Source organism: Camarhynchus parvulus, chromosome 3 (genome assembly GCF_901933205.1).
Source record: "Camarhynchus parvulus chromosome 3, STF_HiC, whole genome shotgun sequence".
NCBI lineage: Eukaryota > Metazoa > Chordata > Aves > Passeriformes > Thraupidae > Camarhynchus > Camarhynchus parvulus.
This window is the reverse complement of record NC_044573.1, coordinates 58077311-58103148: the sequence shown is the minus strand read 5'-3', so window position 1 is coordinate 58103148 and position 25838 is coordinate 58077311. Positions and strand designations below refer to the sequence as shown.

The 25838-nt window shown below is 42.4% G+C and overlaps 2 protein-coding genes across 4 annotated transcripts in view; one reads left to right on the top strand and one right to left on the bottom strand.

The window, feature by feature from the left end:
* The window catches only part of ENPP1 (ectonucleotide pyrophosphatase/phosphodiesterase 1), a 54454-nt gene extending 46978 nt beyond the window's left edge, over positions 1 to 7476 (top strand). The window contains exons 20-26 of one of the 2 annotated variants that reach the window (XM_030945568.1): positions 630 to 784; positions 2496 to 2631; positions 3494 to 3574; positions 4021 to 4153; positions 4782 to 4938; positions 5755 to 5774; positions 6012 to 7476. In XM_030945568.1, coding sequence (XP_030801428.1) covers positions 630 to 784; positions 2496 to 2631; positions 3494 to 3574; positions 4021 to 4153; positions 4782 to 4938; positions 5755 to 5774; positions 6012 to 6027 — 698 coding nt within the window. In that variant the 3' untranslated portion in view covers positions 6028 to 7476. Of the gene's footprint in view, positions 1 to 629; positions 785 to 2495; positions 2632 to 3493; positions 3575 to 4020; positions 4154 to 4781; positions 4939 to 5754 lie in introns of both variants that reach the window. The other variant, XM_030945567.1, reaches the window with a different exon arrangement.
* A 14281-nt stretch (positions 7477 to 21757) lies between these two features.
* CCN2 (cellular communication network factor 2) lies at positions 21758 to 24819 on the bottom strand. 2 transcript variants are annotated; one of them, XM_030946323.1, is made up of 5 exons: positions 24512 to 24819; positions 24191 to 24407; positions 23830 to 24081; positions 23395 to 23606; positions 21758 to 23069 (listed from the first exon to the last, which is right to left on the bottom strand). In XM_030946323.1, the coding sequence occupies exons 1-5, from the start codon at positions 24569 to 24571 to the stop codon at positions 22773 to 22775; spliced, it is 1038 nt and encodes a 345-aa protein (XP_030802183.1). In that variant the 5' UTR covers positions 24572 to 24819; the 3' UTR covers positions 21758 to 22772. The 2 variants fall into 2 exon arrangements, with proteins under 2 accessions (XP_030802183.1, XP_030802182.1); XM_030946322.1 differs by having other exon boundaries at positions 24191 to 24416; positions 24512 to 24637.
* Between the last annotated feature and the right edge of the window lie 1019 nt (positions 24820 to 25838).

Genomic DNA, 25838 nt, shown 5'->3' with positions numbered 1-25838 from the left:
ACCTATTTAATGGACTATATACTTTGACACCTTCTTTATAATTTTAGTCATGTAATGATTGAAAATACTTGAATTTTCAAAGTCAAAGGAGTGAGCCCTTGCAGAGCTGAAAATCCAATCCAATACTTCACTGTATTATTTACTTAGACTTCTGTATTTCCTAGTCTTTTAAATGCATTTTTACATACAACGATGTGGTTTCTTCTGAAATAGTAATTTCAAATCACCAGAATTGGTTTCTCTCCCATCTAAATGTTACATAAAAGCAGATTCCTTGTTTTTAAATTGAAACGTAAAGTCAACAAAGACTTTAACTTTGCAACTTGAATTTATCTTCTGTTTTTAACGGCAAAAGGTTTTGGTTCAAATACAAGCTTAATTTGTACATAAACTATATTTGCACATGTTTCGTAGTACAAGTTTAAATACTTTTTACTGGCTTCATCACTTAATTTATTGTCTAGTATAGAAACTATGCCTTTGATATAATAATGAAAATTTTTTGTCCCATTTCTTTGACTTCTGTTTGCTTGGCAATTGAAAATTAAGGCAGCCTTAGGTGTATAAAAGAGGAGGGTATTTAACAACTAGTATTAATTGAAAAGCAATAAGCACTATTTCTGTTGCAGTTAAGAAGACAGAGGAACTTAATTTACCCTACGGACGGCCCAGGGTTCTGCAGAAAAAACATAACTACTGCCTCCTTTACCATTACCGCTACGTGAGTGGGTACAGCAGGGACTACAGGATGGCTCTGTGGAGCACATACACTGTTGGCCGAGATGTAAGTATAAGAAGAAAGATTAGAAGCAGCTTTGAAAAGTAAAAATCTAGAGTGTCAGTTATTCCTAAAGGCTTCTTATATCTTCTCATGGTAAGTGTCACCGTGGTGGTGGAGTCACCGTCTGCAGAGGTGTCCAGGAAACGACTGGTGTCACAGACATTTCTTTTATGAAAAATCCTCTCTTAAGATTTTCCTGCTGAAGCTGAGAAGTTCAGCAACCAGACATAAACAATAAGTTATCTGCTGCTGTAGAATGTAGCAAGTCTGCCTGGATTGGCCCAGTTTAGATGTTTAGAGTTGGTGACCAATCCAGAACTAAGATCTCTCAGACACAGTCTGAGAGAGCTAGTTTGTTATTCATTCTTTACTTTCTATTGTTAAGTAGCTAGCAGCTTCTAGAAACTCTCCTTTCTTTTTCTTTTTAGTATAGTTATAATAGATGTATATATCATAACTTAATAAATCAAGCCTTCTGATTATAGAGCCCATCTCGTCTCTTCCTTCACCCTGAAACCCTTGTGACCACTGTCAACAGACTGGATTTGGCACTTGGTGCCATAGTCTAGTTGACAAGGTGATGGTCAGTCAATGACTGGACTCAATTATCTTAGAGGTCTTTTTCCAGCTGAAATGGGTCTGTGATATTATCTCCCAGGGAACTAAGTTGAACCACATAAGATATAAAGTGGAAATTTGTGTGAGGTTTGCTATGCCAATAAGGATTGGCTTTGACTCTTCCATTTCTCAGAGTGAAACAGTTTTGCCTCTAGATTGAGCAGATCCATCAGGAAGTGAGGAGTCCATTGCCATTGGTATAGAAACCTGTATAGGAAACTGCACTGGTAGCATAGATCTGCTACAGCAGTCTACAGCAGTGCTACAGCAGTGCTGTCCTTAAAACTGGCCTCAATGTGGGTTTCATAGTCTTAAAGCAGTTCTTAGTGTGGCAGGATCCTTTTAAAAAAGTAATCTCAGGACCATCTTGAACCGTTCATGCCCTGATATGATCCTTCTCTCAGAATATAATCTTGATTGGGGAAAAAAAGAGATCAGTGAAAGTAAAACTGGTCTTTGTTGTCCTGAACCCTATGCTTAAGATATACCTATTCAGAGTAGAGCACTGATCTGATGAATGAAAGTTTTTTCAAGTTGGCCTTTCCCATTCACAGAAAATTTAGAAGCCAGATCATGCTTAAAAAGAATTAGGATAGTAGAGAATACTTTTAAATTTGATTATCTGGGAATCATAGGTTTTAAATAATGACTTATAATTAAATTTAGCTAAACTTTGGGAAGATTTACTTAATCCTAAATATTTTGAGGGGAGTGGCATGAAGCAACCAGTTACTCTAACAAATGACCCACACATCTATATGTCAATTATGTGAGGCTGTCTCTCTGTCAGTAAATCAGGTTGTCTTAAATGGGGACCTCTAGGTTATCTTTTAGAAGATGTAATAATTGAATAAAATGCTGCAGTTCTGTTCACTTTATTTCTAAGGTATATGAAGAGATGGGAGGGCTTGTTTTCCACTGGCATAAGAGGAAAAATTCTTACATCTTAGTAAGCCCTTCACACTCTTAAAGGCAGCTGCAGCCAAATATTTAGAATTCTGCAGTCCCTCATACCAAGAGAATTATTGTAAGTTGTAAGCTTTCACAATGATACTTTTGTAAGCTTTCACAATGATACTTTCTTCTTGTTCAATAGGACAAATGGATTTCTTCTACAGGAGCTGCCTCCAACTGTTTACATAAAGATGTTCGTATTTCACAGAATCATAACCAGACCTGTTTGTTTTACAACAATCATCCTCGTCTAACTTATGGATTTCTTGCTCCTCCAGGTAAATACTTTGTCTTCCTTGTATAGCATATCTGATGTACATGGTTTGTAATGTAGCAGGTGTAGTCTTTTGTAGGTGTTCTTGATACCTAATCAGAATACAAAGCACTAGTTGCTGAATTGTTGCAGTTCACTTCAGCATATGAGAGAGGAAAACACTTTAGATGCTTCAGCAGTTGGTGGGTTGTCCAAGGTCACTTAGTACTTCCCAGAAGTTTTGAAGCACTTATCATGCTTCTAAAGTGGCGTCTCACAGAAGAAACTGGGAAGGACATGTAGACATTGAATAAAGTCCAGCAAGCTGGTAAAATGCAAATTCACTCTGTACATGGATAAATTGTTTGTGAACTGTTGCTGACCTGATATGGAAGTATTTTATTTACTCTACTGCATTGAATACCAAGTAGCAGGTTATTTAAACATCCACATCAAACATGGTTTGCAAAGTTTCAACGTAATCCTATATTTAAGCCTAGATTCTGCAGGGAATCTGGACTTTCTGCAGAATCTGGGAATCTGTGAATTCTGCAAGGAAAGTTGGCCTGACATTCATGAATTTTATTTCTCTCACCACAATTCAGAAGACTGTCCTGATATTTTTAAATCTCATGAAATTTGCCAACTGTATATCTGACAGGTGTAATTGCTGCTGCTGCTAAATTTATTTATTTTAGGTGGAAGATGGCAGGTACTGAAAGTCAGCACTTACACCCACACCAGTGTTGGAAAATGAAGTTAGATCAGCTCCATCTCAATGTTAATACACTGATCACTAAAAGCATGAAAATGTAAAGTAATGAAAATGCTTGAAAATGCTTAAAGTAACAAATCCATGTAATTAATTGACTTTTTTTTTGTTTCAGATTTTATGACAGATGCAAAGAAACCTCACTATGATGCCTTGCTTACCAGCAACATTGTGCCAATGTATCCTGAATTTAAAGGTATTTTATTTGTATGCCTATTTTATGTCCATAGTTAGATAGAAGACTGCTGGTGTTGTGCTGGCTTCCAAACCATGCATATGACCCCTGGTTCCTGGGAGAGAGGGGACATGAGATGGTTGGCTGAGAGAAAAAAAACATATTCCTGGTGAAAAAGAAGGATAACAGTGGTACTTCTCCTGGAAAATAAGAGATATCCTGTTTTGTAATGGAGTACTGTTCAATTCTTAATTGTAATTTAAAATATTATATAGGTTAGATGTGTTAGGACATGGTGCAGTGGATGCTGCCACCCAGTTGTATGCAACCTTTAACAACAGCAAACACCTGTAGAATTTGTTTTCCTAGCTTATCATGTCTGTCTATACTCCACTGAATACTCTGCAGAGTTGTATTACCAGCTTCTATTGTGAAGATTGTTTCCTGATTCCATTACTGTGTTTCAGTCTTATGGAACTACTTCCATCAACACCTCCTGCCTGAATATGCTGCAGCCAGGAATGGTGTCAATGTAGTCAGTGGTCCAGTGTTTGATTATGACTCTGATGGGCTCTATGATACCCCAGAGAAGTTGAAAAGGTGAGAACCTTTCACATTTGAATCCTTTGTTTCTTTCCTCCAATACTGCTCTGTTAGTAATTATCCTTCTTCAGAAAGACACGCAAAAGTTTAGAAAGAAGCAACAAGCCTGAAGAGAAAAATGTACTTTCAAAATGTGTCATCCTAAAACTGAAGGTAGAGTTTAAGAGAAGCTGTTGCATGTGGAATGATGTCTACCAGCCTGAAAACTTAGGACATTGCCATTGCCTCTAGGAGAGGACAAGGCAAGGGCTTATCCCTGGTGGCATGGTTGATACTTCCTGAGCTGGCAGTGTTTCTACTACAAGTTGTGGGTTACACCAGTTAGCAAAATTGGCTCAAGCTAGCAGGCAGAGAGGTTGCTGGACTTGGGCTGAACTCTTCATCACCTCTGGAGTTTTACACATTTTTATGGCAAATCAATTTGTTATACCTCATCAAACTTGTTATTTAGTCTACAAGCCAAACTTGATTTTCAAAAATAGTGGTTTGGAATTTTCCTTCCAGACCTAAGCTTTCCTTGGACAAAATAGGTAGATTGATAAAATTGAATATAGCTGAATGTTGTAATTTGATCTTTGTGCAAGTATTATTTGGTGGATTTACAGAGAGATCTTTTGTATTTCAGGTACCGTGGTAATTCAGAAGTTCTAGTTCCAACTCACTTCTTCATTGTGCTGACTAGCTGTAAAAATACTTCTGAAACTCCTCTGGAGTGTGGAGGGTCTCTAGATGCCTTGTCTTTCATTGTACCTCACAGAGAAGACAACAGTGAAAGCTGTGCAGTAAGTAGTCTGTTTGGCCCTCATAAACTTCTGAAGTCAGGCTGGAGCTTGTTTTGTTGGATATCAAAGGTTAAAGCCTTTGAACATGGTACAGTCTACATGCCCATCTTGAGAGCGAAGACAATATTTTTGCAAACAGAATTATGTCAAAGTCTGTGAATATGATCAAATAGGAAAGTAGATCTGTTCAGAGACCAAAGCTTAGAGCTAGCAAAGTGGGGTAAGAGTATGCAGAGAGCATCAATATGATACGTAGAGAGACTTCTGTAATGCAACTATTCAGTCAACAGCTGAGAAGGATTAAGAGCTTCTAAGAGGAGTCACCCACAACAAAAGGTCAGTGCTAAGGTCAAATGCATTCCCAGAAGGAGAAGACACAGATGTCTCTGAAGACCACTGGTTGCTTCTAGTTCAGGTACCTTGGCATTGTGGTGAGAACACACATAACTGCACTCCATATACACCAGAAAAAAAGTGTGGAAAGTGTGTATACCAATCCTGCATCAAGGAATTAGAGTCAGACACAGCTCTCAGAATATTTTTATCATACTGATGGTAGATAAATTGCCATTCCCCATTGTCATGAACTGGCGCAGCTACAGGTTTTGTATACTTGAGGATGTAACAGCGAGAACTAAATTCAGACAAGCTTCTAACTATGTATAATTCTTGCACGCTCTGTTTGTGATGCTTGCTGACAGTTACTGATTTCTGCCTTTATAAAACATCAAAATGTCTTTTTTTAGTAGATTAAATGCATCTCAGGAGCAAAAAAAAGTTTTACAGCCCCTTTTTTTTCCTCTTCTGTCGCAACAGGATGGCAAGTCTGAGTCCATGTGGGTTGAAGAGAGGATGAAGTTTCATACATCTCGGATCAGAGATATAGAATTAATTACTGGACTCAGCTTCTATCAAGACAGAAAACAGCCAATATCTGACATTTTACAGTTAAAAACATATTTGCCAATTTTTGAGACAGTCTGATTTTTCCTATGGAATATTGTTATTCATGTCACAACTGATTTGTAAATAGACTTTTTTTAATTAACGAAACCTTTTTTTTAAAAAATAAGCTGGAACTTTTATTGAGAACTCTTGACCAAATTGCCAGTAGAGAGGAGAGTGGGTGCCATATTTGTATCTCAGGGACTCCTGATGGACTATGCTTGTGACACAGGATGGCAGCGCCTGTCATTCCCACTTGGATGTGGTGGAACCATGTCCATTGTCATGCTAACATCATTTGGTCATCATAGTCATAGACACGAACACAAATGTTATCTTTGATATGCACTGGAGAGGGAGAATTTTATAAAGCATAGTTTATGATCAGCATTCTACTTTCAAAATGCAGACAATTAGCAAATCCAGTTCTGGGAAAGAACTACAGTCTTGATGACCATTGAAATCTCACAACACTCTTCTCACTCCAGTTTTCCTTGAAGTGTGAATTGCACTCTGAGCTTTGGGTGTCATAAAACAATGCAGCATTATGGTGCAAGAAGCTATACTGGGGTCAGTAGGACCAGTAACTAAACCTTCCCCCACGTGGAAGAGATGCCTGGCTACAGGAGTTCCGTGGGCTGGGAAGCCTTGGCATGTTGCTGCTCTCTGATGGCTCCAACACCGACAGAGAATTAGATGTGCAGTTCACGTGTTGTACATGCATCCTCGGAACAGGTGGGTGTAGGATGCATCAAGTCACCTGTAAATGAGAAGAAATTATGTCAGGAATATGTCTGAGCTCCCAGAAGTAATTCTCTTACTTCAAGCTAAACTTAGATTTGATGAAAAATTTTGCTTTATTGAAGTAAAGATGTGTTTCTCTGTTTGGTACATGTTTTTGTCAGCTGTGGTTTTGAAATCCCATTTTTGAATGCAGATGCTGTCAGAGATGCAAATTTTGAAGAAGCATGTAATGACCTTTCTTGGAAGCTTTTGGGCTACACAAACAGCTGCTACAGGCACTCAGGCATGTAGGAACTCCCTCCTTTTCCAGTACACATATTATCACCTTTGTAATTTTCCCACTCTCTAAAGCGGATGACCCAAAATTGGCTCTGTTATGTATAAAATTCAGCATAGCCAATTTCACATTTATCGTCTTCTCATTTAAAAAGGGGGAAATACATCACGCACAAGTATGTCAGAAGAATGAAGAGCCTGTAACTGAGCAGAGAGGCATTTGACCTTATAGCTTGGCCAGGACATGTTGAAGGCTGGATTCAGAGCCTGCTGAAGTCAGAGGAAGCTTTTCCATTAACTTCAGTTTGAGTGGGCTGAAGTTCTGGGACCATTTTTTCTTTTAACCAAGCGTATTTTCTTGATCTTATGTTACAAGCATGAATTTTTTTTCTCAAGTAGTTTCACTGTGTGAAATCTAAATGTGTTGTAGCAACCTCACATTATGATAGGACTGTGACAGCATTATTCAGTGTAACTGCTTTGTAATGTTGCTTGTGACCAATAAACCCATCAGAAGTACTATGCTGCTTGTGACCCTTTCTGTACCAAATGCTACCAACTGGTGCAGTTATAGAGCACAATTTCACTTTTTTCGGGGGGCAGGGGGAATGGGAGTTGCTTCATTCTTTGCTCCATAAATTGAAGATAATTTGTCCATCTGTAACATTAGTTATATTTATTATTAGGAGAGGAAGTTAGGAAGAAAAATGGTCAAGGTATTTAGGTGTTTTTGTTGTTGTTGTTGTTGTTTGTTTTTTTTACAAATTGTACTGTCTCCTGAATACAAATAGGTATGTTGACATCTTAAGGTGATGCCAGTTTCCATTAAGAGGCAGGGCCAGCCTAGCTCCTGGATAAAAATGGAACCAGTGTGTCTTCAAGCATGTGACTTCTGGTTTGACCTTTGATTTTGGAATGGAGAGCAGTTGTGAAAGCTATTATGGTCATCAAGACAGGGCAGGAGCTAAGTGGGGTTTGGAATGTGTCTTTGCCAGAAATTGACAAGTCAAATTGACAATGAAGAGAGTTATTCTCATTTAATGTTAAGTGTAAATATTTCTGCTTATTTAATTTCTTCTTTGATTTTTAAAGACATTTGTAATGGAGGTGTCAGAGCATATGAATAAATGCTGGTGCTAGTCCTGGTGTCCTGGGGCTAGTACTACCCCAGGATGACAGATACTAAGATGTCTTTTTGAAGCCTGATGGGACCCAAGAAGCATCCTACAGTCCCCAGCAAACCCTGTTCAGAAAAGCTTTGACAGCTTCATTTGCCTGGATGTAAAATGTCTTCTGTTTCAGCTGGTGTATGGTGTCAGAGCTTGTCCTGGTTCCATCCAGTACAGGGTTAATTTTTGCAGTAGCCAGGGGAGGCATGGCCAGGACCATAAGGTTATTCCATAGCACCTCACACCACACACAGGGAGTGGGAGGGAGGTTGGGTTCCTTCCTGCTGGCTGGTGGTGGGGAGCAGTCACCTGCAGAATCACTCGCCTGTCTTCTGCAGTCTGTTACTAAAACTGTTGTTGTTACTGTTTGTTTACTTATCTCGTTGTTTTATCTCATCAGCAAATTGTTCTTACCTCAACCTGCGATCTAATTCTCCTCTCCATCCTGCTGCAGGGATGAGGGGAGAGGGGAGGGGGATCAGGAATGAGCGAGTGGCATGTGGTTTGGAGTGTTTCAGTGGGAACACTGAATTGGGGAATTCCATTCCTAAACCTAAAGCGTTTTCAGTAGGTAAAGCTGAAAGGTGACATGTGACATGGGTGTCAGTATTACTGAATGTAACTGCTTCTTTGCTGTGTAGTGTGGCCTTCTTTCAAGTGAAAAAGGCAGAGGAAGGGCAGACTTCAGCTCATTGGTCTGGATGTGCCTAGAAACGTGTCACAAGACATGTAGAGTTGTGCCTTGAGAGATTTTTAGGTGGTACAGACTTACATCACTGGTTTCTACCATCAGTAACTGAGAGGTAATTTGCTTGACTAATATGTTGGAGTTTCTTGCTCTTGTTTACCTCAGGATCTATCATGTTCAAAGAAAACAAACCAACATCTAACTGTCTGTATTTCAGACAGGACTGTTCTTGCAAATCTCTTCTCAAGGCATCCCGAATACACTAAACCACTGTGTCCAGCCTAGAGCACAACAGCTGTCTGCTAAAAGCACCTGCCAGAGGCTGCCCTGTGTCATCCGGTGAGTGGGTGGCCTGGGCTCCTGCCTTTCCTTAGTCTGAGCAGATTCAAAGTACAAAATTATCCCTTTAAATACAAGGTTATAAACCATACTCAGCAAGTTGGAAGGAGCTACCCATCTGCTGCATGGGAGGGCACCCACTTTTCCAGGAAAATGAGATTCATGGGGATCAGAAGTCAGAAAGAAATATAAAAGGAAGCCTCAATCTGTGACTCTGTGGTTAGGATGCTAATCTAAGAGGCAAAGATCTAATTTCTGACCTCCCTTTTTTCAAAGTCTGCTGCAAAGCTCAAGGTTGTTGCTGAGGAGGTACCTGTGCCAGAAGGAGTTGCCCAATGTACCATTCCAGAGTGGACCCTCGGGAATAAGAGCACCATGAGGAGCTTCTAGTGCTGCAGGGTCACAGGGCAGCTGCTGTAGTACTCTGTGCCCACAGCAGCACCACTAATGAGCTTGGGAAACCAGCCCAGGGCTCATGGTGAGCTCTATATTCAGCACTTTCACTGCTGGGCTGTGGTAAACTGTTTTTGCTCTTCTGAGGAGTTCAGGGGCAGAGTCAGTAAGAGTCCAGCAACTTACTAAAGCACAAGTTTCCAAATATTTGTGTTTGTTTGCTAGCAGCTGCAACATCTCCTACTTACCCTCGCATACCTTGCGGCAGTGTCTGGGAGGTGTTGGAGCACCATGCTGAGGTGGCTTGTGTACCATGCATGGTACGTCTGCCATAGTTCAGGAACCTCTGTATTACAGGAAACCAGTCCAGGTTTGGCATCCTGTGACTCAGACTCCCTGGAAAGGAATTGAGTCCTTTGCTGAACCACTGTGACTCACCACACCAGGCTTGAGCCTCAGGAAAGGCTGCTATGGAGACCATGGACAAACTTGGAATAATTATGGAAGCCTGGAAACAGATTTTAGAGGATACCATTGCAAATTATTGTATTCCTCCTCAGCCACAACATGTGTCAAATTTATGTTGCCATTTATTGCATGTTTAGTTCTCTCTATTTTTAATTTACTGAAATAAAACAAATACTGTGAGATGAAAGAGTTTTGAATCACCCCAAAACTCCAGACTGATCTACTGATCAGAAGACAGCAGAATTGCCTTTTGATCATATCCATAAGGCACGTAGGCTGACAGTCATAGAATCAGAATCATTCTGGTTGGATAAGACCTCTAAGGTCATCGAGTCCAGCCATTAACCCAGCTCTGCCAAGTCCACCATGAAACCATGTCACTAAGTGCCACATCCACACATCTCCTAAATCATTCCAAGGACAGTAACCACTTCTCTGAGCAGCCTATTCTGGTGCTTCACAAACCTTTTAGTGAGGAAATTTTTCTAATACTCAAAAACTCCCCTGGTGCAACTTCATGCTGTTTTCCTCTCGTCCTTTCACTTGTTACCTGGGGGAAAAGGCTGACCCCCACCTGGCTACACCTCATTTCAGGCAGTTGTAGAGAGTGATAAGGTCACCCTTGAGCCTCCTTTTCTCCAGGTTAAACAACCCCAGCTCACTCAGCCACTCCTCACAGGACCTGTGTTCCAGACCCTTCACCAGCTTAGTTGCCCTTCTTTAAACTCGCTCTTGCATCTCCGTGTCTTTCTTGTAGTGAGTGGCCCAGAACTGAACACAGGATTCTGGCCTTACCAGTTCTGATCACAGGGGAGATGATCCCTGCCCTGCTCCTCCTGGCCACACTATGGCTGATAGAAGCCAGGATGCTGTCAGCATTCTTGGCCACCTGGGCACAGCTGGCTCATGTTCAGCTGCTGTTGACCAGCACACCCAGGTGCTTTCCATCAGGCGTCTTCCCAGGCACCCTGACCTAAACCTGAAGGGTTGCATAGGGTTGCTGTGACCCAGGTGCCAGATTCAGTACTCCACTGTATTGTTATTGGCCTTGGCCCATCAATCCAGCCTGTTCAGATCCCTCTGCAGAGCCTTCCTGCCCCTACAGCAGATCGACATTCCCACCTAACTTGGTGTCATCTGTGAACTGACTGAGGGTGCACTTGCAAGTTATCAGTGAAGATGTTAAACAGAATGGTCCCAGTACTGAGTCTTGGAGAACACCATTCGTGACCAGCCACCAGCTAGGTGAAAATCCATTCACCACCACTCTCTGGACTCAGCCATCCACACACTTTTTTACCCAGCAAACTGTACACCCACCCACCCAAGCCATGAGCAGCCAGGTTTTCTGGGAGAATGCTGTGGGAAATGGTGTCAAAGGCTTACTAAAGTCTAGGTAAACAACATCCACACCTTTCATAAAAGGAGATTGGTCAAGCAGGATCTGCCTTTTTTAAGCCCATGCTGATTGGGATGATCCCTTGGTTGTCTTGTACATGTCATGTGATTGCATTCAAGATGATCTGCTCCATGACTTTCCCTGGAACCAAGGTCAGACTGATGGGTGTATAGTTCCCCATATCTCCTTCCAGCCCTTCCTGCAGATGTGTGTCACATTTGTTAACTTCCCATCTAGTTGTTATGAGTGTCTGCATTTGCAGCGCTCGGGCAAAGCTTTAGCACCAGCCTCAGTCTGAAGCTTGACAGGGAATTTCTTTATGTCTCTTCAGATGTCTCTGCTGGAGGCCTCACCTTTGCCATCCTGCATCTGTGCCAGAGCTTTGAATTTCTCTGTGGCAGAAAACTTGCTGCTTGAGGGCGATGAATTAATTTTTAAATCTTGTGGCTTGGCTTCTAAGTCTTCTGCTGGCTGCGGAAGATGGCACAGTTTACTATAAAAAAAAATTATGCTCTTTGTCACAGTCCTTTAACTAGGTCTAAAGCTGTATTTAGTCTCTTTACATGAAGAAGGAAATTATGTAAGAAATTGATTCTGGTGTTCAAAATATATTGTTTACGGACATGTAGATACATTATACTTTGAATGAAAAGTGAACACAGATCATTTGCTGGTGATATCTGGCCCTCTTCTGGCCTGATCTGGAATAACATAATGATCTGTTAACACTGTAATTTTCCAAGGAAACATGGCCCCAGGACAGTAGAAATCCAGGCAAACCACCTGAAAATAATAGGCTCTTTATGAGGTACTTTCCATTCTTGTAATTAGCTAACACAACTAGTAGAATTTTTAGAGATGAGAGCATGGGGAAGCTTGAATTACTGAGGTGCAAATAATCAAAATTCTGCAGAAGAAGGTTATGCTATCATTCCCCATAACACCGAGGAAGTTTTACTTTCATATAAATTACTGTATATCCTGTTATGGATCATGCCAGTGGAACTTCCTTGTACAAGTGAGCTAAAATCATTTAAATTGCATGTTGCCATCTCCCACTGCTGGCTTCAACAGAGCAGAAGTGAATTGGGACTCTGTATCAACCATTTAATTTCTTAATTTCAATTGTTCTTGTGAGGTCTTGGATAAATGGATTTCATCTTGGAGATTACATATTATAAACTAGGTTGTCCACAGCTTTCAAAAACCCCCAAGCAACCAAAAATAAGCCAAACAAAAAGAACCACCAAAAAACCCAAGAAGACTAAAGCACGACCTCAGACTCCCAGCCTCCATATGCTGCAAGCTCAGAACATATTGATGTCTTTTCAAATTCAGCACTAGGTTTTATGTACTTCCTTGACATGTAGCTTCCTTAAATACAGAAAGTATGGAGATTCCTACAACATCCACTATGACTCCTTCACAATGATAATTTGCCAAAAGATAGTGCATACCAAAATAAAGCTTCGGAAAAATGAAGAATTTTGTTATGAAAAACATGATGTTGAAACTGAAGTATTACAAGAAGAACCCCTACATGCCAGAAGAAGCCATATGGAATTTAGTATCAGAGTCCTCAAAAATTACAGAGCTGTACTTATTTCAGCAAGAGTGCAAGTGCTCCATTACTAAAAGAGCATCAAAAAAGGGCAATGTTTGGGTGTTGGAGGGAATAGGTCTATCAAAAAGAGCAAGCCCACAGCTTCCTTAAAGAGAAAAAGCAATAACCAAAAGGCTGTTTTGGCCCAAAGGACTTAGATAAACATGTGACAAAGAAACAATTTCCACTGTTAATAAGAGAAATTTTGAGTTGGTTGATGGCAAACACTTTCCTAAGGCCTTACCTTAGAAACAAGACATGCATTGATTTTAGCCTTCTCCTCAGAAGATTTTTTTTCAGATACATAATAGATAGCATATTTTGATGGTATAAGATGTGACACTTCATGAAGATAATGATTTTGTTGGAGTGTGTGTATAATAAAAATTTCAAAATCATCCTGAAAACAACTAGAACATCAGTGTTAAGACTGAATCACAATGCAAAATACATATATGGGGAATGTAGTGCTCAGAGGAGAAGTGAATGTGAATATGTTCTTAGACCTGTTTGGCTGAGCCAGTACCTTTTACATAAAAAAAGAAGCAGAAGGATTTCTGTGTAAAGCGAACTGTGTAAGCAAATGTTTGCGCAACCTGGGTTCTCAAAGCAGGAATATGAGAGCAGTACTTGTGCACAGGTAGTTACAGGATGTAACTCTTGGTAGGGATTTAGAAGCTGAAGAAATAGGTCAGTTAGGAGCAGGCTGATGGTGAGCACAAAATTGAGCTATCTACAAGACTGCCTCCTTTCCAAGGAGGGGGGTGACACTAGGAGACTGAAGAGATTTTTCTGACATCTGCCTGGCTGAGTGTACTCATACCTCAAGGCTTCTGTGTCCTGTGTTGGGCCTGAGATTCACTGAACATTTACAGTCAGGTTAGTTGAAAAAAACATTGAAAAAGGTCTGAAGACCTCTTGTTAAAAGTTTTTCACTTGGGGAAGATGATCTGAGGAAAGCCTCAGTTCTTTGCTCATGCAGATGAGGTGCAGAGTGCTGTTAAGGAGCAGAGTAAGGAAAGTAAATCTCAGGTGAATCTCTGTTTCGAGTGGCTAAGAATGACCGGTCCATCACTGTTACTATTGACTATTGACTAAAGTTGTTATTCAAATGAGTTGTAGAAAACATATTAACTTCTGAAGGAAGAATATGGGCCTTACAAACATACACATTTCTTACCACGTTTTTGAGTCTCAGTAGTGTAGCAGTCCGTGTATCAGACCCCGCTCCACAATTCTGTTGGGCAGCTGACGCCTGCAGCAGACACAATCCAGAGAAACGGCACAGCAGCCCTCTGGCCCATTTGTACTTACAAATCCATTTCATATTAATGGGTCTGAAGTAGGGAGCTGGATCAGAGATTTTTTTACAGTAGGTTTGAGTTAGATCCAGAGTATCAGAGTCAAAGACCTATTTAGCAGACCAAATCTGCACAAAATGGATGTGATTCATTGTCTATGCATGTTGAAAAAGTCAGGAGGGAATTTCTTCCCTTTCAACAATTTAGCTCAAAAGCTTATTGTAACATAATTAGTCATCTGGAAAAAAAGATGTAATTACATAAGATAATTTTATGGTTTTCTGACAGATACCCAAAGCCTACATGTGAATCTGCATCTGCCTAAGGAGAAGAAGCCAGTTCTGCTCATCCTAAAACTTGAACCTTGGAGTGTTGATTAGTTTTTAAGAAGCATGCAAGATGAAAAGCAAGACAATTAAAACATACTCTCCTTTAATAAATAATCCCCTTTTTCTGTGTATTTTTCCAGGTACCTGCTGGTGAAAACTATTGTGATGTGTTGTGACATATTATAGTGACTTGTTCCTTCAGGGTGGGTGCCACACACTTTGGGGGTTTCATTTTCTATATTTTCAATTTAGATAACAATGCTGCAATGATATCTAAGTAAAGCATGGTACTTGGGCAGAACTGTGTACTTGTTACTTTAATTCACTTTGGGAAAATAAGAAAGATTTCCTGTATTTCAAACAAGTCTATGTTTACATGACGTCACATCATTCCTGGTAACAAAATAGCATGAATTTTTTCAAGTGAGTAATCAAATACCTTCCACCAAAAAGAGCATGAGCTTGTTTAGCTTCATTCGTACGGAGGCAAAGTTTGTACCCGGAGCAAAAGGCGGCCGCAGAGCTGCCACGCGGTGTCAGTGTGATGCAGAGAAAGAGCCCGGTCTCGTTCCTCTGCTCCAGCCTGAAGTCTGGCAGAGACCGGGAACTGACAGGGTGTTTGTAGTAATTTGGTGTTTCAGGGGTTGATAGTCTGATAGGGGCTCACGTGGGGCATTAAGTGCTAGCTAGGACAAACATGGAATATATTTCTGTACTCCCTACGCTATCTATAAACAGCATCATTTACCAGAAATTATATGTGTCATAGTTGCCTCATCAATGAAGCCACTTTTATCTGAATGAATTAATGAAATAAAATGACAGACCAACTTTTGTCTACTCCTTGTTTTGGAAAAGCAGACGGACAAAATACAGGTGCCAGGGTTTCTTTATTTTCTGTCTAAAGGACGGGATGTTTTTGTGCAATCCTACTAGCCCACGACTTGTCCTGGTGTGGATGTACAGAGCAAAAAAATATTTGAAGACTGGTTCAATGAAGTCTAATAAATAATCTTAGAGAGATTTTAGGCATAACTGTAAACTATTTGGAAGAAGATCCTGCTGCCTCTCACAATAAGAAGTAACCGTACAGCACAAAGAGATTTTATCAGCCTTTTGCTTGTTTGTCTCTGATTTGTGTTGAGAGGGCCATTGTATTTGTCTGTGTGTGGTTGTTAACAAATATACATATTGTTTCTAATAAATTGTTTTATGATAAGCTCTGTGGAGAATGCCAAGCAGAAGCCAAAGAAAACATTACATAAATAGCCTCTAATTTGCTTTTCAACTGTATAAAATTAAAGCACTCATAAGGACAGAAGAGTCTTTCTTCATTTCTGCATGTAGAAAGTCCACTATTTCTTCACACAAAACTCAAGTTTTTACCCAGATAATCCTTGCACTCTTAAGGCTGGCTGTACTTACAAGATTTGCCATGCTTATTATATGCTTGCAGAAGTCAGAAAAGCCAGAACTAAAAATCCCCATTGTATACAGTTATCCAAAGGGTAACACAAGCATACTCACATCTGTAGAGTAGAATATTGCATAAGGTGACACATTTATATTAAAACTGCATCTTCATGAGAATAGCTAGATGATACAGGCAGCTACAATGGGGATGTCTGCGTGTGTAAGCGCTTGTGTGTGTGTAAGGTTAAACCTCACAGAATATACTTGCTCAAAATGTTTTCCACGTGGACGAGCTCTAAGTGAGGCACCCTCTTGTGAAGTGGGATAGCATTGCCAATTCTTCTCTAACAGCATTTCCTGGTGTCTGTAATCAAATGACTGTAAAATGGCACTTTCTAGAATGCTCTTTGGTACTCCTGTGAATCATAAGGATAAGCAGCAATGCTGTAGCACAGCAAGAAAAACCAAATGTTGCTTTCCCTTGAAAATACTGATCCCAGGTGACTTCTCACAGGCATTAGCCATGCTGGGACAGGCATTAGCCATGCTGGGATCCATTCAAGATCATAGGCTAGGGCATATTCTTATCTATGCAGTTCTTTCCAAGGTGACTACTTAGTGGCTAGGAGCTGTGGCTGGAAGAATCAATGGAAGGAAAGAAATATTTGCATTCTTTGTCATCATATGAAAATCCTTTGAGTCACAGATGAAGAAAAAAGTCAGCTGAGCAGATTCCCCCAGATGGGTAACTACAGCTAAGAGGCTGATGGGGAAGCCCACTGAGAGACACTCATGGCAATTCCCAAGGTAAGATGAGCTGGCTTTTTTCATTAACTCCTAACACATTAGATTTCAGAATCTTGATTAACTTACTGATCTTGGACTTTTTAACTTCACAACAAGCTTAGAATTAGGACAGCACGTATAAATGGAAAAGGCCAAATATGACTTCTTACTTATTTACATTGCTCTGTTAATTAAAAAAAGGATACTTAACACCATATCACAGTGTATAAAGATTATATCAAGTACCTTCCCACATGTTACATTATCTACAGTTTGAATAATATTTCAGATCTAATTTGAATCCTTGTCCTTCTCTTTCATTTACCATATTCACTGGCTTATCGCTTCCCTAGTAGGTTGATACTAGGTTGTAATTTTTGCTGTTTGCAGAACACTGTTTTGTGCAGTTTGTGCTCCTGGAAGGGCTTATTGCCCAGCAAATGCTGCACGAGCCAGCCTGTGTCCTCCCAGGAGCCCTCCAAGGCACACAGTCCCATGCAGTTCCCCTAAAATTGTACAGCCTTAGGATTTTGGGTCACAGGTGGTCCAAACCAGTCTGACTGCAGTTTTTTGATTAGCTAGGCTGACCGGAGTCCTGAAAACTGGCTGAAAAGCTGGTTCTTAGCATTCAGCTCAGGAACAGGAAAACATATTTTGTAGCTGCTGAAAGCTGCTAAATACCTGCTTTTAATAGGTCTAATTTGAACCAACAAACATTTATTTGGATTGCACATTTCTTTCAGTGGCTCAATTAATGGGGCTGAGTAACGAATGGAGGCACCACTGGAATATATTAGCACTGCAGTACTGTGTTAGCAGCCTTTTGGTCCTGCTCAGGAGGCTGTAAAATGCTTTGTTCCTCACAACATAAACACCATTATACTCCTACCAGGGTTGAATTTACTTACCATTAGGCAAATGTATACAGTCCTGCAATTGGCACTGCCCCAATGACAGACAGGAGCTGAGGAATGCTGCTACAATATGCAGCCAGATGTTTCAGGGTGGGACATTTCAGAATGGGCCCACATTCACTACTCTGGGGATGTGGGCTTGGACTAGAACAGAGAAGATCTGAAAAAGCCAGGGCAAGCACTAAGGACTGCAAACAGCTCTTCTCTGATGCAGCAGCAATGCTGAATTGTGCAGTGGAGATGGGACCTTAGTCATGCTTCTAAACTCTGTTCAAACACTAAATGTGTTGAAGGCTTTAGTACAGTTTGGGAACAGGTTCCTTGAAGAAATTCCTGGTATTTCCTGGTTCCAGGCAGGCTGAAAAACACTGTGAGAATGTAGTGGCTTTTGGTATGTCCATTTATGGACATGAATCAAAGGAACTGCAGGGAGGAAAAAAAGTGGAAAATGAGAGGAAAAATAAGTTAACTGAACTACTTCCTCTCTCAGATTCTTCTTGGGTTTTGGGCAAAGCCTTACAGTGGTATTTCATCCCAACTTCTCCTTGCTAACTACTTCCATATGTAGGCATAGTATAACATCAGTTAAAGCCACATTTAAGCACTGTTTTTAAAGAACTTGGGTTTTGGTGGTAGGATCCAAAGTCAGAATGGTTGAATTATTATATATTCAGGTAAAAATTACTGTTCCTTCTTATTTTTAATGTCCTTTTCAGTATAATGAAATGAGAGATTTCTTCAAGTGCGAGGTCTGAAAAACTATGCTACATGAGAAAAATACAAACGATCTAGTAAAAAATATGCTATTTCTAGTGGTTTCCAAAAGTCAGTTTTCTCAGCTGAGTCTCCGTCTTTGTGAGACAAACAACTGGATACTGTTCAAAGACTTATTTGTTCCTGTGTGGTTGCAGATCATTAAAAGTGGCTCATTCTTGAAGACTTTTTTAACTAGTGTCTCTTGGATGTGTCTTAGCTCTGAGGAATCTGACAAATTTCCATCTGGAGAGTAGAGCCTATTTCATATGAAAGGGCTATAATCCCTGTCTGTTGTTCACATCTGTATTGTGTTAGAAAGCTAAGCTGCAAATCCATGCAAAAGTGTTACGGTACAAAAATCTGAAATACGATGGTTTAGAACTATTTCAAAGTATTTGATACTCTGATCTTCAGCCACCTTGAATTTCTGTTTAATATTTAATTGAATACCTTTTATCAAATTAGTATTGACTTTACAGTAATTCTTTACCAACTGTATTATTAATATAACTGGAGATACATTTAAAGGAGGTAGTAATTAGAATGAATATGCTTTCATATATGAATAAAATATTTTTAAAGTACAGTAGCAAACTTGCTCAATAGGATTTTCTGAGGATGCAAACAACCAAAAGCAGACTTTCAAAACAAGGTATTTTGAAGGGAACATGAACCAGTGCTCTCTCCCATGTAGAAAAGTGACTTTGGACTTTTGAACTCAGGTTTTTATTCTTCCATCTATGCATCTTAGGCACAAAGAATGAAATCAGGAAACTTCTTTACGGTTGAAAGGCCCACATTGTAGTCATCATTTAAGATGCCATAAATTCCACACAAGGGCTCCTTTTTCCTGGGATACCTTTGAAAGAAAGCCTTACAAACAGTATGATGCCTACCTATACCTCTAGGAGACCTTACAACAAAACATTTAAATTTCTTTACCTTCAGAGATAAAGCCTTCAGAGGTCTAACACCTGGGAAATGGTGTAAAACGTATGCTTCTGTGAGAAGACTATACCTGTTCCTGGAAAAAGGAATGGAATTCATTATAATGCATACCTGAGATTTATGATCCCTGATATGCTCAGGGGAGAGAAACAATGCTTAACAGATTTGCATATGTAGTGTACTCCCTTATTTTACTCCACAGTGGCAACAGCAAACCACTATCAAAATATTCTGACAGGATTCTTCTGTGCTCTGCTGGCCTGTGAAACAGTGCAATAATGTGTCAGATGGCAGGCAAGGCAGTTTCATCATCACCCAGTCTGGGAAAGGGCAGGCAGTGGTCCTGGGCTGCTTTGGGGGAACCCCATTGCAGGTGTCTTTCAGACAGCCCTTCCTCAACCAGAGCCCTGCTGCTGCTCTCTGACCCTCCAGCCTTGTTTGCCAGGCACAGCTGGATGACAGCGCCAGAGGAGGCCATAGCATTGTGTGGATTAGGTGTTGGAGATACAACCCACACTACAGAGAGCTGGGAGCAGAACATGAGTGAATCTTGTGGTCGTGAGGCTCACGGGAATGATGGTATTAGTAAATGTCATTCATTATAATATCTGATACTAACTGATAAAAGACTGCAGAGCAGAGCTGTTCATCAACACGCTTAAGCAGTGTCATAAGCACCCCATTTCTCACAGGAATTAATCCCAACCTGCCAGGTACATTGTGCTTCTTTCTATTCTGCTAATCCTGAGAAATTCTATAGCGATGGTTATGAATGAAGTCCACATACATTCTGTCCTTTCTGGAACTAGAAATGAGAGTTTTCTTGTTATTTGGGGGTGGAGCCACAGTAGTGGTCAGGCAACCAGTCCTCAGTGTTGTACGAGTGTTTGAAGCGTTTCCAGGGTGAGCTGAATGGCTGCACAATATTCATTATCTGAAAAAAAAACATTGAGGAAAAAATGCTGGAGAGTCTCAGGGAGCATAAGAGCCAGAGGCTACCCAAAAGTATTTTGTATGGGACATAGAAAGCCACTTCCTCATGCCAGGAGAATTCCTTTTATTTTTCAGAGGAAGGGAAAATGCTTCTGTGTCCTTGAGCAAAGCCTGGTGAAGCCATTGGCAAGACTCCCATTGACTTCCCATTAGTTTAGGGCTCTGTTGTTCATCATTAGTCAAAGCTGGTGTTACACTGATTTGCTGCTAATGCTAGCTGAAATCAATGGGATTGGAAGGTGCTCAGGAAGGATGGACATTTTTGTAAGCTAACACTCTTTCAGCACCAGGAAATTCCAGATTGAACTTGTTTGCCTGAAAAGGATTCTTGTTGGAGAGCATGTTTTTTTCTGAAAACAAGAACTAATGCTTCTAGTGCAAAGGTTAATTTTGAATTCAAAGAATCTCCTTGTCTTAATAAAGGGACAAAAAAAGTCTGTTATTGATGTAGGTCCCAGCACAGGACTGAAACTTTTCTTTTAGCTTCAGGGGGATGAGGGACTTGACTCACAACTGTCCTCACAAATAGTTCTTGCTTATCTAAGAAGAATGTTTGGACCATTATCAAAATGTGTAACTCTTACAATACTTCTCATCTGTGGCCCTGCAGGAGTTTGAAACCATGGACACTTTACACAGAACTGTCACATGTAATGGTTTGGCCTTGTCAGCAAGCAGGAATATAATCTGCATAATTGCCACCAGAGTTCAGTGCTCTGTCATACCACACTTAGGTGTTAATTCAAGTAAAGCTACATCTAAATTAGCCCTACACTGCATGAAGGTAAACCAGAAGTTTTTTAGAGGTCCCTTCCATCCTGTCGTATTCTGTGATTTTTATGATACCATTCATCAGCTATTCCCCGAGAATTGCCCCAAATTTTGGACTTCTGGATTTGAGTCTAGAGTCAAGAACCACTTCAATGCTTTTAGTAATTAAAATATTTTCTTTGCCTTAGTTGAAAACAAATCTTAACCAGTGGAACGTCTCAATGAAACTAAGCATGTTGTGTGGTGTATTACAGTAGCAGTTGAATACCATGGTGACCAGCTGACTCCTTTTGAACTACATGTGATGCATGAGGAGACCTGTTGCACTTTCTAATGCCATACTGGGCTTGGCAAAGCAAGCCTGGCCCTTCCCTAAATTCAGAATTCTAAATTCAGAAGAGTAACAAAATACAGTTGGTTCACTAGTAACAGAATAAGTAAATCTTTAGCTTATTCATAAGTGTATGTGATTCTGGAGAAAGAACCCACCACACATTACTTGATTTTCATCTAGTGAAAAGGCAACACCTTTAGAAACATGAAAAGGAACAGTGGAGAGTAAAAGTAAATGAAATACCAAGCCATTTATATAAAAAATATAAATACTTTATTTTCAACTAAAAAGGTGCAAACATGTAACTTTTGGTCACACTTCTCAACAAATAAACTGTCCAAAAAGAGCCATAGTCAAAGAAAGAAACAAATGCTCAAGTGGAAAGACTGATGAGCTACAGAACAGCCATTTCTCTTAAAGCCACTTGTCTTATAAAGTAGTAAGTAAACGTATTTTGCCAGACGAATGCTTTGTAACATTACAGGCACCTCAGCTTCATCTTGACCTCAACTCACCATTTGGCCCTATCTGAACAATTTCCACTAGAGTATCTATTTCATGCTTTGAATGCATTGTCAAACAAGCTTTAAATCTTACCTATCTTGTTCCAAAAAAGAAGGCTATCATTGAACTTTCAAAGCATTAAACAAAAGCACAAAACTTTAAATTAATTTAGATAACTGTACAAATATATATACACACAGTATTTACAATATTCATAAAAAGTAGCTTGTGACAGGTAAATTAACTGCCACAAGCTGTCCAGTCTAATTGACATGATTCTGATTCTTGTTGGCCAAGCCATCTGAATCAGAGTGTCAGAGCTGAAACATTAATGTCCTGACTAACAGAACACCTACTTAGCACTTTGCTGGGTGTTTGCATTCCAGCTGTTGCTGTCTCTAAGCCAGCGCCAGCAAACATGCTAATGGTCTCTTCTCAATTGCACTACTAGATGAAGCACGCTGTACCACATTAAGGGAACATTTGCTTGAATCTGCTTTTCCTGCCTGTTTCCCTTAACCCCATCACACCACCTCAGGAACATGTTCTGAAGCTGTGTCTCGCTGTGGTCCCACTGTCCGTTTTACGTTCTTCTTCAAATCACCATTTGGGGTCAGTAGAAAAATTGTCTTAAGTCACATGGAACAGTTTTTTGAAATTAAAAAAAACTGATTTAAATACCTTGTGCTATTGAATCATGTTTACAAAATGAGATGCAAATCAGTTCAAGTTGAGAATGCATTTAGCGTCTCCTTCTGGCTTTACGCCATGTCTCCATACATCTTTCTGTAGTACAGAGACTCAAAGATGTCATTGTCTCCAGGGCAGTTGTAGTGGCACGCGCAGGTCTTGATGAACATCATTTTCCTTTTCATGATCTCCCCATCAGGGCACTTGAACTCCACAGGGAGGGTGGCTGTTCTGTGGGGTGTGCAGCAGCGCCCGTCAGTGCAAACACCACAGAACTTAGCTCTGTAGGTCTTCACGCTGGTGCAGCCAGACAGCTCAAACTTGACAGGCTTGGAGATTTTGGGGGTGCGAATGCACTTTTTGCCTTTCTGTCAGGATAGAAGTGAATACAAGATGTTTAGAAGGTAGGCTTTCACAAAGCACACTAAGCTTGCAAGTTAGGGGTGAGCAGCTGTGCTAATCCTTACTGTGTTATCATTAGGCAAGATTGTCTTATATAGTGCCATAACACAGCATGAGAAGAAAACTAAGGACACTTAACTGTAAATAGTGATCACCACTAGGGTAAAACTCAAATTTCCAAGTAAACCACTTGAAACTGACTACCTGTCAGCTCTGCACTTTTGTTCACTGTCCTTTTGCTAGTGGATGGAAGCAACCTAGTGCAGCATACAAAAAGATAATAATATTTACCTTGATGTTCTCCTCCAGGTCTGCTTCACAAGGTCTGACCATGCAGAGTCTACTCTGTTTCTCCAGTCTGCAGAAGGCATTATCATTGGTGACCCTGGTAGAGATACCCATGCCACAGGTCTTGGAGCAAGCACTCCATTCTGTGGTCTGTACCAGGCAGTTGGCGCGCATCATTGTTGGGTCTGGACCATAAGTGTCCTCCAGTCTGTAAGCTGCAGGAGACAGAAAACCAAAATGAGACCACTGCCTGACCTCAGCCCTCTAAACACTCCTTCCTTTTCCTGAGAAATTCAGGCAGCTAAAATCCGTGGGGTGATTCCACTAACTGCAGCCCTCCAGCCTCTGCCCTGCGTCCCCCTAGTCCACTGCCTTCAGCCTCCATCATGCAGGGTGTCCCCTCCCCCGGCTGCCATCTGCAGAGAGCCCCCCACTCACCGGCAAGTGCAGGTCCCACGGCAGTCTGCTCTTTGGCCTCATCGCAGACCCACTCCTCGCAGCACTTGCCAGGGAGCTTCACCCGGCGCGGGTAGGGGCAGTCGGGGCTGGGCAGGCGGACGTCCATGCTGCAGAGGGGCACGCAGCCCACCGCGCCGTCCAGGCAGGTGCACTGGTACTTGCAGCTGCTCTGGAAGGACTCTCCGCTCCGGTACACCATGCCGCTGAACACGCACGGGGCGCCGTCCCGAGCTGCGAGGGGCAGGAGGCAGAGCGTGAGTCTCGGAGGTTCCCACTTTCCTCGCTCCCTGCCCGGCAGGACCCTGTTCCCGTTCCCGCGGCAGCCCCGGCCCCCACTCACCGGTGCAGACGCCGATTCTGCGGTTGGCGGGGGAGCCGAAATCGCAGAAGAGCCCCTTGTGGTGGTCGCAGGGGTCGCGCTCGGTGCAGAGCTCGCCCAGCTGCTTGGCGCACACGCGGCAGCAGCCGCAGCCGTCCAGCACCAGGGAGACACCGGCGGGGCAGGTGGGACTGGCTCCGCACTGGCACTGCCCGCTGCACTCCTGGCCCTGAGCCTCCTGAAATTGCCGGGGGGAACAGAGAGAAAGGGGGAGCGTCAGAGCCGCCGCCGGGACCGGCCGGACGGGGCAGGCGCGGTGGCGCCGCGGGCGGCAGCACTTACCGGGCTGAGGAGGGCGAGCAGCAGGGCTAGGGCGAACGGGGCGATGGTGTTGGGGACCATCCTGCAGCGGTCAGCGGCTTGTGGGTGACGAAGCGGCGGCGTCGGCGTCGGGCAGCCGGGCGGCGAGGGGAGCCGAGGTAAACCGAGAGCTTCCCGCAGGGCGGATCTCCTCGGCGGCGCGGACGGGGCTGCGGCGGGCCGTGGGCGCTGTGCCGGAGGGTGGCTGCTGCCGGCTGTTGCTGGGTTCCGCTCTCCTCCGCTCCGCTCTGCTCCGTCCGAGTGCGGCGGGCGAGTGGCTGTGTGACTGCCGACTGCTGGGACGGACGCCCCTTTATAGGCGGCGGCGGCGCGGCCTCGCCAATGGGCTGAATGGGGCCGCGGACAAACAGCGACATTCCGCGCATTCCTGCGCGCCGCGCCGCGCCGCCCGCCCCGCCCCGCGCCGCCGCCGCCGCCCCGGAGCGGCCCTGACCCCTGACTCCCGCATTCCTCCGGCTGCGCCCCCCCAGCGCACACTCTCACCCCCCATCACGGTTTTTTATTTTTCGTCCTGATGTGTTTTAAATGTGAGTCCCCGTCGATGCCAGCGCTCCCGGCCGCCCCACCGCCCCCGGCAGCGCGTTATTTCGAGGCGGGCGGCGGGTCCGGCGGGAAGGGGCGGCGGGGCGGTTGCCAAGGGCGTTAGGGGGAATCCGCTATTTCCCTTCCCCTGTGCTCCCCGCTCGTCCCTCGTCCCTCCCCCGGGCACAGGGGACGCGGCGCGGGTGGATCGGGGGTGGCGCGGGGTACCCGGTGTCCGGCGGCGAACGGTCCGGGTGCTTTGGTACCACCGAAAAAAGGTATAATTACGCTACCGGGTATAAATTGACTCTGTGTACCACTGAATCATACTGAATATTTGTAATGTGTTCTTTCCCTAATAGATGCTCTCTATGAATAGAGAGAGTGCCTATTTACTCTGAAATACTTGGCACAGTGAGTGGAGTCTGAAGCATGGAAGAAGTGGCTATTATTTTCCCACTGCCTGTGTGCAGCTGTCATTTCTGAGCAACACGTTCCTCGTTCCTCGCACATCCCTGCTTCCAACCTTCCTGATGGTCCGCCCCAGGATTACAAGAAGAAGAGAATGGCATGCCACCTCATTCAGCCAAAACCTTAACACTGTGGTTTGTATTTGACTGAACCCAGGACGTAAGCATTGTGGCTTGTATTAAGTCATTGCAGATTACTGCTATGATTATTGTTGGTTTTTTTTTCCTTTCTTTTTTTAACCGGGAAGATGGCTCTCTCTCTGCCTCCTGTGTATGATTTGAATATTCAGTGATGT

Bases quoted from the DNA above. Each gene is read 5' to 3' on its own strand.
- CCN2 (XM_030946322.1), bottom strand. From the start codon at position 24,571: ATGGTCCCCAACACCATCGCCCCGTTCGCCCTAGCCCTGCTGCTCGCC. The intron at 24,417-24,511 runs GTAAGTGCTGCC...TGTTCCCCCCGG, and splicing joins TGCTCGCCCTCCTCAGCCCG to CAATTTCAGGAGGCTCAGGG. The intron at 23,070-23,394 runs GTAAATATTATT...CTATCCTGACAG, and splicing joins ACCTGGAGGAGAACATCAAG to AAAGGCAAAAAGTGCATTCG.